The 11744-nt window shown below is 40.2% G+C and overlaps 1 protein-coding gene across 1 annotated transcript in view; it reads right to left on the reverse strand.

Moving 5' to 3' along the window:
* The window catches only part of mrpl3 (mitochondrial ribosomal protein L3), a 145480-nt gene extending 144507 nt beyond the window's left edge, over positions 1 to 973 (reverse strand). The window contains exon 1 of the mRNA XM_028817903.2: positions 737 to 973. Coding sequence (XP_028673736.2) covers positions 737 to 822 — 86 coding nt within the window. The 5' untranslated portion in view covers positions 823 to 973. The remainder of the gene's footprint in view (positions 1 to 736) is intronic.
* Positions 974 to 11744: the final 10771 nt, after the last annotated feature.

Here is an 11744-nt window from a genome sequence, read left to right on the forward strand (position 1 = left end):
ACCAGTGTGTTCCATCATCATTAGCCTTTATCAATGTCAGTATTTTATTCTAGCAGTAGCAAAACACAAGCCTGTGGGGATAAAAAGGCAAATTTCTATCAGGACAGGCCCGCTCATTACTTAATTTTATCCTGGACAATCTAAAAACATCCAGACATGACTGTCTGTGTAAGGCTAGTGGCTCATTAAAATTATTAAAATGTTGGCTTATTTGATTATAAGAAGGCAGCTGCAATCTCATCACACGTATCAGCGTTTAAGTTTTGATTAAATGTGAAGAGGAGATGAAGAAAGCTCACCCACGGCATTCAAACTGCACAGCCTTGAAAAGGGCCGCACCTATCTCGATGTCCTCCCCGTGCATGTTGGCTCCTGCGTGACCCCAATTCTATGGGGCAAAATCACCTCGACTTGGAATTAATGACCCGTTTCAAGCAACTGCCCTGGCTCTAAACTTTCTCAACATAAAGGCATTTGCTCTTAGTACACGTTTACCACTTAGCCAGTCACAAAAATGCATAATTAAGAACACTTTTTCTTTCAGTGTAATACAATCCAAGGCATCACAAGCCGCCAATTGCCAGGTCTACATTCAACTCGACGTAAGAATAAAAGGACTGAAGCCGCTGTAGCGCATTTTAACAATTACAGACTCCAAAGACACTGCAGGTAACGATGTAAATTTACGACTGAGAAACGATAACTAGCAAAATGAATATAAGTGTAATCTTCAAACCTGGTTGCTGCGTGATCCCCTAAGACGTTCGTGCTTTTAAGCAATGAGCAGGTTATTCGTATAAGCCGAATACGCAAATGCGCCATTTCTCCTAGTCGAAAGATTCGACGTTTGAATATCTCTGTTTTCCCTCTGCCCGGTCACTTTTCATTCACTCGCACACACTTCTTTTCCTTCAGTTGCTCCAACTTCACTCGCTTTCCTCACATTGAACCAGCATTGGCTGTGACATCCAGTAAACTTCCGGGTCCGACGGGTAAAATAGTCCATGCGCAAACAGGTTCCGCCATACGTGCGTTCCGTATCTTTACATAGATAAGTGTGAAAAAACACGATAGATAGATAGATAGATAGATAGATAGATAGATAGATAGATAGATAGATAGATAGATAGATAGATAGATAGATAGATAGATAGATATGAAAGGCACTATATCAAAGATAGATAGATAGATAGATAGATAGATAGATAGATAGAATAGATAGATAGATAGAATAGATAGATAGATAGGATAGATAGATATGAAAGGCACTATATCAAACATAGATAGATAGATAGATAGATAGATAGATAGATAGATAGATAGATAGATAGATAGATAGATAGATATGAAAGGCACTATATCATAGATAGATAGATAGATAGATAGATAGATAGATAGATAGATAGGATAGATAGATAGATAGATAGATAGATAGATAGATAGATAGATAGATAGATAGATAGATAAGGCATTATATAATGGATGAATAGATTTGAAAAGCACTTTGTAGCAGATAGATCTCGAGAAAGGCACTTATGAAAGGCACTATAATAGATAGATAGATAGATAGATAGATAGATAGATAGATAGATAGATATATAGAAAGATAGATAGATAGATAGATAGATAGATATGAAAGGCACTATATAAGATAGATAGATAGATAGATAGATAGATAGATAGATAGATAGATAGATAGAAAGATAGATAGATAGATAGATAGATAGATAGATAGATAGATAGATAGATATGAAAAGGCACTATATCAAAGATAGATAGATAGATAGATAGATAGATAGATAGATAGATAGATAGATAGATAGATAGATAGATAGATAGATAGATAGATAGATAGATATGAAAGGCACTATATCATAGATAGATAGATAGATAGATAGATAGATAGATAGATAGATAGATAGATAGATAGATAGATAGATAGATAGATAGATAGATAGATAAGGCATTATATAATGGATGAATAGATTTGAAAAGCACTTTGTAGCAGATAGATCTCGAGAAAGGCACTTATGAAAGGCACTATAATAGATTAGATAGATAGATAGATAGATAGATAGATAGATAGATAGATAGATAGATAGATAGATAGATAGATAGATAGATAGATAGATAGATTGATAGATAGATAGATAGATAGATAGATAGATAGAAAAGGCATTATATAATGGATGAATAGATTTGAAAAGCACTTTGTAGCAGATAGATCTCGAGAAGGCACTTATGAAAGGCACTATATAATAGATAGATAACCAGACATGAAAGGCACTATATAATATATTGATCTCTAAATAGATATGGAACGCACTATACAGTATGTCATTGATAGATTGTGTAAGCCTCTATATAGGAGAACGATGTGAAAGGCACTATACAATTTGATAGATTCACTGATTTGTGTCCAGCACTACTTGTACTCAATCACATTTCAAACTACTATGTTATTTAAAAACCTTGTTATGTGAAATCATGAAAAAAAATGATCATTTTAATAAGCTACTTAATAAAATACAGTGCCAAGAGGACTCTTCTGATATTTGTGATCCATCCATTATTAAAATGCAATATGAGTAACAATTCATTTTTAACTCGACCTGAAGTACTGTTTGTACCAGGGCAAATATAGCATGAGGGTTCAGTGGATAATAACAATACAAATAAAGCTCATCTTATGTCTGTTTCACAACAGAATACAGCAACACAACACGCACTCCAATGTCACCCTATACTTAGTCAAATGCAGGTCGTATCAATCACAGGTGTCTAAAGCCATCGGCACTTTCAGTCGGAGGGGACATCAACCGTGATGACCACGGCTGCTGATCTCATTGCCCCGAGGATGTGAGGCGAGGAATGGCAGGGGATGACAGGCTACATGACTCCGAGATGATTTTCCAGTTTCGTCTTCTAAAGCATCAACAGCTTGGACGGCCAATTAATGTTCTGGGTTGACATCATTCATTTAGAAGCAGCTGTAGAATCTTGGATTTTGTTGTGTTTGTGTCAACTAAAGCGCTGCATTTCTATATTTATGGTATAACAGTTATTTCTTTCTGGTCATTAGTAATGAGTACTTGTGTGTGTGTGGCCTCTGGGTTGTTTTGATTATATGTGCTGCCTCTCAGCTGTGTCATTCAACAATATTTATTATAGTGGTTTAGATTGTTATACTGACGATGCTCGGTTACATTTTTATTAAGTCTAATAATTATAGTTGGCTAGTTATGTTGCATGACTGTATATGAAATCTACATCAAAAATGAATGTCTTATCATTTCTTATAGCTAAATGCTGACAAAACAGAGCTTTATAATTGGTCCAAATCAGGCTTGGTGAGCTATAATGGCTTCTAGTATTCAGCCACTGGCTAGAAACTTATGATTACTTTTTGATTGAAATTGAAATTTTAAAATTGTACAACTACACAGGCTCTCCATTTATCATCCGGATGCTGGCTTCCTTTTCACTTTTTTAAAAGATTTGATAGATAGAAGAACACAAATCTTCTCCGCAGTTCATGGTAGCTTAATCAAGTAGAGAGGATCTTTATAGTGTCTTGACTTTGGTTTCGTTCTCCTGACTATTCTTGCCTCTTTACTTTGGTTCTCAGTTCAGTTTTGTCTGCATGGGTTTCAATTTTTGCCTGTTTGACTTTATTTTTAGAACATTAGAACAATGTGGACAGAAAAGGCCATTTAGCCCAACAAGGACTCCAGTCCTATCCACCTAATTCTTCTAAAAAAACATCAAGTTGAGTTTTGAAAGTCCCTAAAGTCCTCCTGTCTACCACATTAATTGACACTTATTCCAAGTGTCTGTGTTCTCCTGTTTAAAGAAAAACTTCCTAATGTCTGTCCCCTTAACAAGTTTCCAACTGTGTCCGTGGGTTCTTCATGAACTCATTTTAAAGTCACCATCTTGATCCACTGGATTAATTTCCTTCATATTTTTGAACACTTCAGTCAGGTCTCCTCATCATCTTCTGTAAAGGATCAGCTCTTTTATTTTTTCTTCATCACTCCACCTCCTGTAGCCCTGAATCAGCCTAATTGCTCTTCTCTGGACTTTCTCTAGTGCTGCTATGTCTGGTGGGCCCAAAACTGCACCCAGGACTCCAGATGAGGCCTCACCAGTGTGTTATAAAGTTTGAGCAGAACCTCCTGTGACTTGTACTGCACACATCAAGGCGCTATATAACCTGACATTCTGTTAGCCTTCTTAATGGCTTCTGAACACAATAGTGTCGAGTCTACTGTGATACCTAAATCCTTCTCATGAGGTGTACTCTTGATTTTCAGACCTCCCATTGTGAATTAAAACCTAACAAGACCTAAACCTAATGCAAGTGTTAAGCTCAGCTCTTGTAATCTATCCTCATTACTCATCCCCTGTAGCCCTGACTCAGCCTAGTCGCTCTTCTCTGGACTTCCTCTAGTGCTGTTATGTCTGGTGGGCCCAAAACTGCACCCAGGACTCCAGATGAGGCCACACCAGGGTGTTATAAAGGTTGGGCAGAACCTCCTAGACTTGTATTGCACACATCAAGGCGCTATATAACCTGACATTCCATTTGCCTTCTTAATGGATTCTTAATGTTTGTGGAGTTCCTGGTCATCAGTCAGGTGGAAGAGGACAAAGCTCACCTGGGAGGAGTGGAGGAATGAAAGAGATAAGAGAAGAGAGAAGACGTGAAGAGCTTGTGTAATCTTTTGAGATGCCTTTGTAAGGTCCTTGGTTGTAATAAATCTCATATTTGGACTTGTGTCTGTGTGGTTGTATCCAGGGTTCAGTGTGCCACCAGGTTACACCCCTTGAGCAGCAATTCCAGCTTTGGGTCTTCTCTAGAAAGCCTCTACAACCTTGCACACCTGAATTTGACCAGTTTATCCCATTCTTCCCGGCAAATCCTCTTGTCCATATGTATAAATTTGGTGTTCTGGAATCTTAGTTATTGCTCAGTAGATGAACAGAAATCTTGCCCACAGCTCACGGTTGTTTAACTACATAAACCAAATAGACAGGTTCATTATTGTGTCTTGACTTCGGTTTCATTCTCCTGACTATTCTTATCTCAGTTCAGTTTTGTCTTCATGGTTTCCACCTTTGCCTGTTTGACTTTGTTTTTAAAGCATCAGATCAATCCGGACGAGAACGGGCCATTCAACGGGCCCAACAAAGCTCACCAGTCCTGTCCATTTAATTCTTCTAAAAAACATCAAATCAAGTTCTGAAAGTCCCTAGAGTTCTCCTGTCTACCACATTACTTGGTTGCTTATTCCAAGTGTCTGTGGTTCTGTGTTTAAAGTAAAACGCCCTAATGATTGTGTGAAATTTACCTTTCACAAGTTTCCAACTGTGTCCCCGGGTTCTTGATGAACTCATTTTAATGTCACCGTCTCGATCCACTGGAGTAATTCCCTTCATCATGTTAAACACTCCAGTCAGGTCTCCTCATCCTCTCCTGTAAAGGCTCAGCTCTTTTAATTTTTTCCCCATAACTCATTCCCTGTAGCCCTGAATCAGCCTAGTCGCTCTTCTCTGGACATTTTCTTGTGCTGCTATGTCCTTTTTGTAGCCTGGAGACCAAAACTGCACACACAACTCTAGATGATGCCTCACCAGTGTGTAATAAAGCTTGAGCGAACCTCCTGTGACTTGTACTGCAAACATCAAGGCGCTATATAACCTGACATTCTGTTAGCCTTCTTAATGGCCTTCTGAACACTGTCTGCCAGTTGATCATGTCAAGTCCACTACAATTCCTAAATTGTTCTCATAAGGTGGACTTTCAATTTTCAGACCACCAATTGTGAATTAAAACCTAACAAGACCTAAACCTAATGCAAGTGTTAGGCTCAGCTCTTTTATCTTTCCTCATAACTCATCCCCTGTTGGCCGGAATTAGCCCAGTCACTCTTCTCTGGGACTTTCTCTAGTGCTGCTATGTCTGGTGGGCCCAAAACTGCACCCAGAACTCCAGATGAAGCCTCACAGTGTGTTATAAAGCTTGAGTAGAACCTCCTGTGACATGTACTCCAAACATCATGCTATATAACGATACACATCACCACACATTAATTATTAGGTGGTGAAGGGGTGAGAGATAGGTTAGCCAGTTAGAGGACACAGGATGATTAGGGGTCCAGAATGACTAGACCATGGTGGACAATTTAGCCAGGTCATCAGGATACCCCCTACTCTTTATGAGGGATGACCAGGGATCTTTAATGACCCCATAGAGTCCAGGACCTCAGTTTAACTCTCATCTGAAGGACGGCTCCATTACAGCACAGTGTCCCCCATCACTGCAGTTGGGCATTGGCGTCTACACACAGACCACTGGGTAAGCGCCTCCAGTTGGCCTCACCAACATGGGCATTGGGATCCACACACATAGACCATAAGGGTAAGGGCCCTCTTCTGGCCTCACCCACACCTCTTCCAGCAGCAGCCCAACCTTTTCCTAGATGGTCTCCGATTCAAGTACTGGCCGGGCCTGAACAGGCTTACCTTCAGCTGGATGACCTCTTCAGATCGCATGTGGCATGGCTGTGGACCCAAAAACCTGATGGTCACGCTGGCTGTCTTGCCTTAAATAACGGACAAGTTTTTAAGCTTTTCCATCAGGGCCCCTATACCATCCATTGTAAAGCACCAGTTGTGGGTAGGATGTATTTTTTTTTAATTTATTGAAAGAGCTTAAACTTTACAACACAATTTCATGTGGCACATGCATTTGTGAAGAAAAAACTTCAACTTGAAAAATACCAAACTTATCCTTTAAATACAATCTCCAGTGTGGATGCTGTAATACAATAAAAAGTGAAAAAAAGTCCAAGTGGGAAGCAAACCTTGGAAGGCCACCATCATTTTCCTATCAGCCATGCAGACGCAGTTCACAATTTTGCACTGCCAATATGTCAACAGCAGCTCGCGTCCAAGTCCTAAAGCATTCTGCTGATGTCTACTTTCCCAACTTTTTCCACATGCATGGCATTTTTTTTTTTGCGTTCCTGCCCAGTTTCGCATGGTAAGCACTAAGGAGCGAGTGTAGCTTCTCTTTCTGTTGAAATTTATCTGGTTGGAAAAGAAAAAGTGCCGAGTACCAAGGGATGGGCTCCGACTTGAGCTATCAGTTTGAAGAAAAATAAATAAATAAATACATAAATTCTCAGAGGTGTGATGAAGACTTGGTGACAAGGACAGGCGAGTGCCAAAATTGCCAGCCTTTTTGAAACTCAAAGTTAACCTCTGTTAAAATATGAATGAAAATAATCTTTTTTTTTGTATACAAGCTATAGTTTTTATGTTTTATTTTTTTTTTTTTGCACTTTTCCTTGCCCAATTTAAAAAAAAAAATGTAGAGTGGCATAAAAATAGAATGATCAGTATTCACACAGCATGGGGACGGCGTCAAGGGCACAGAGCGTCTCTGGTTTATTTCCCAGTCAGCATTAACGGCAGATAATCCTGGAGTCAGCACTGCATGGCCCTGACGAGAGACAAGCTGGCGATTGTTGGGTTGTGAGTGTTAACTCTTCCAGGGTACACACTGGCATTGAAAGGGGTGGCATGATCTACGGAAAGGGGACAATCTGAACAGCCTTGATTGCCAGTTGCATTTGTTTAAATTTCAGTCAGCCATCTGTGACGGGTGGCATTGAGTTGCCAGGGAGGACAACTGGCAGAGCTCAGCAACTGTTGTGGTTCACACAGGGTTGTTGCCCTGGCTTAAGTTAATTTTTGATGTATTTGAAGTTTTTGCCATTGTTTATTATGTTTTGCATGTTCCATTGCTTCCATACATACAAAAAGAAATTCTACGAGTGTGTTTCTGAAAATAAAAAAAGATTTAAAGAGGATTTAAATGACAATAGATTAAATGAATGGATTTTGTACGCTTCATACTAGCTGAATGTGCCAATTATCATCAGTTTTATTTGTGGTTAATTCTCTATGCATCTATATGTTATGAGAGATGGCCGGCAGTTTATCTCATCCAGCAACACCAGGCCTCTAGATGGAGTCCTCCCTGCAGCATGGAGGTGCCCCGGATTCCCACAGGGCCATCCTGGGAGATGGAGTTCTACTTCACAGCCCTGCTGGGTGCCATGGGTGCCATCGGGTGACGCTGCAGGGAGACACAGGGATTTCTATTTTCCCTATAGCGCGGAAGTACTCCCTAGTCACGGAGGACGGGAAGAACTGAAGTACTTCCGGGCTAAAGAAAAATAAGAGTCTTCATCTGACCTGGAAGTGCTATGGAATCACATGGACTGAAAGACAGAAGCACTTCCGGGTCAAGGACTACATAAAGGGACTATGGGAAACCCAGCAAGGAGAGCCGGAGTTGGAGGTAGTGTGACGGAGCTGCTGGGTGGAGAGGAGGATTTATTGTGATTTATTGTATTATTGTATTGATTATTGAGTATTGTGGAGGTGGAAGTGCTTTGTGCACATTATTGAAGTAATTCAAATATTACCGGGGACTTTTTCCTGGTGTTTGGACGTGTTGTCTGTGGGTTTCACGGGGTAACAGCAACCCCCTAGTGTCACAATGTATAAAATGTGAAGGGTTGAGTCCTGCGCAGTATGTCATGCGATTATGTGTGAACCACTGGGGCTGGACAGTCTGTTCCAACTCTGCTTTGAAACAGTTAGAGGGTTTTCAAGTAATCAACACAAGTTGGGACACCTGTGCAAATTGTCTGCTTGTCAACTTGCAAGGCTTCATTTAGTTTAACCGGTACAGAGCATCTGTGGGTTGTAACTTATTAGTTGTTCTTCGAAAAATATGTAATATTCTGAAATTTCCTTTTATTCAGCGTTTGCTAACCTAAACTTTAAATTTAAACCCTCTGGAAGTTTACTACTTACCTTTTCACCATTTGAGGTCATGCATTGCATTTCAGCTGATTACTGAGATATTCTAAAACGTTTGACCTGTAATGTAATCCCAGCTTCTCTGATTCCGATCCAAATACTCTTAACAGCCCGACTAATGCCGTAATGCTCACTGCCAGAAGCTCCGTATTGTCTGCATTTTCCAGATCTCTCACCAGTGCTCCGCCGATGTCTAGTCCACCCCACTACTACTATCTATTTCATCAGCCCCTTACAGTACGCTGTGCAACGCCAAGCTGAACAAACATGGTGACAGAATACATCCTTGTCTTACTCCTGTCCTGACTCCAAACACTGAGACCCCTCTCTTTCAATTCTCATGCATGCTCCTGCGTTCTTATACAGAGTTTGGTTGTTTCTCGTATTTATCTTTGTGATAACCCAGGGTGCAGCTGTACAGCTGCCCTAAACTGACACAGACAGGCAGAGTATACAAGAACACAGTCCTTTCCTACTCCCTGGGGTCACTCTCAGTCCTTCCACCTCCTCTTCCTCTCTGGCAAGCTCCATCTTCCCCCACTCCCAACTCTGGCTCCCCAAATGGAGTGAGGCGGCTCCTGGGAGTGCTGCAGCATTACCTGGCATCACTCCCAGGTGTGATGGAAGTTCAATGCATGGCACTGCAACTCCCCCTGGTGACCCTTATGGAACCCAATAGGGCTGTACCAAACTCCAACTCCCAGCATTGCCCTGCAGGAATCTGTGGTGCACAGCAGCCCAGGATGGTGCCCTCTAGTGTACCAGGGAAGGTAGTGCCCTATGGATTTGCTCCTAAGTCCCTTTCCATCCAGCCGGCTGCCTGTCACACTTTGTTTAGAGGGGGCGGGGGTGGTCTCGTGGCCTCGGAACCCCTGCAAGTTTATTTTTTCTCTCCATTCAATTTTTTTTTTTTTGTTTTTTCTGTCCTCCCTGGCCATCGGACCTTACTCTTATTCTATGTTAATTAATGTTGTCTTATTTTAATTCTTATTTTGTCTTTGTTTTCTCTTTTCTTCATTATGTAAAGCACTTTGAGCTACATTATTTGTATGAAAATGTGCTATATAAATAAATGTTGTTGTTATTGTAGTGTTTGATGCAATGTTGTATATGTCCTATTTTTCTTTCCGAAAGCCCCATGATATTCTTCAACCCACCGTGACCCTGAAGTGGATTAGGTGGCATTGAGGATGTCCATGTTGTGTAGTGCATAGGTCATAACAAGAAAGATTTATCAAAACCCTCAATCGTCTTGTTATATCTGCTTAAAGATGAAATATCGGAAATCGTTTAATTAATGCTTGCAATTTCTAACTATTTTATTATTCCAAACTTTGAATTTTTTTTTTTGACCCCACTATGGGCTTTCACTCAGCAATGACAAAGAAGGCGTGCGTTTTTAATTATGCATGATGTCATGTTTAATTGAGAGCCTGCTGGTGCCGACCTTCAAAGAGGTCCCACAGAAACCCAGCGAGGTAAGGCTACTGACTTTGCAGCTCCGTACAAAATGTCTTTCACTTTTTTATTTCAGTGTCTGCATTTACCTCACTCATAATGTTCAGAAACAATTTGCCTCTCCTTTTTAGAAGAATAACACGAGGACAAATGCAACCATTGGATGTGCTGTGCAGGTCAGATGTATAGCAAATCCCATTAAAAGCAAAAGAAATCATTACAAATAAAAAAATAACAGCCACTTGTGCAGCTGATGGCATATTTCCATAGAAAAAGTTCTCGGAGGATTCGTTTTTTTTGTCTGTCTGAATTTTAAAAATCAACCTAAGAGACTACTGACCTGAGCCTTCTGAGGTGCTTTTACACTGATAGCCTTCAGTCGCCCATTACTTCAAGCTACTGAGCACAGCTGGTTGGGAAAAGACAAAGCTACAGAAGCTTAATATTAAAAGCAACAAAAAAAATCAATTGAAAGAAAGAAAGAAAGAAAGAAAGAAAGAAAGAAAGAAAGGAAAGAAAAGAAAGAAAGAAAGTGTGCTTAGAAGAAATCTTCAGTGCTCCAGCAAGGTATGCAATTCCACCCCGAGTCTAGAGGGGGCGCTGTTGCTAACACAATCTCCATTAACAGCTACAGTTCAGTGGTAGGGACGTCGGCAGGTAGACAATGTGACCTTCTGTTCTGCCCGATGTTGAGAGGAGGACCAGGAAATGAATGTAATCAAACCCGGAAAACGAGTCGAAAACTTAATTGATTGAACGCTTTTTCATCCTTGAATCTTATCCCTAATGGAATCAAAATCAGAGAGAAAGCAGTCAGATCGGAAGTCAGAAATTCATGAAGGAAATACGCTCTAAGTTTAGATAATATCTTAACACACAGATAAAGAATGAACCTTTGCACAACATTCTATGACAAAATATTGATAATGATGCATTTTAGTTATGTAGCGCCTTTCCTTTTCCAAGGAACAGCGTGCCGGTAACCGGAATCATAACATAGCGGTGCCTAATTGTAAACCAAAATAATGTTGCAGCACCATGATTTATTAATCATTTATTTAGGAACATTATAATGCAAGAAAACATGTATAGACAGGTTTATAGATTTATATATTCCCATGAGAGAAACGAAAAAAAAATTGTAGTGACTAGTCAACAAATCTTAAAAGTTCTGTGTTTGGTTGAAGGTGTTTATAAATATATTTTATGAATTTATATATTATATGTTGTCACGTCCCCCCTCCTTTACCGCCACCTTATCGTGGTGGGAGGGTTTGTGTGTCCCCAATGATCCTAGGAGCTCTGTTGTCCGGGGCTTTATGCCCCTGGTAGGGCCACCCAAGGCAAAACTGGTCTAGGTGAGGGATGAGAAAAAGAGCGTTAAA

The sequence above is a fragment of the Erpetoichthys calabaricus genome, chromosome 13, assembly GCF_900747795.2.
Source record: "Erpetoichthys calabaricus chromosome 13, fErpCal1.3, whole genome shotgun sequence".
Lineage (NCBI taxonomy): Eukaryota > Metazoa > Chordata > Cladistia > Polypteriformes > Polypteridae > Erpetoichthys > Erpetoichthys calabaricus.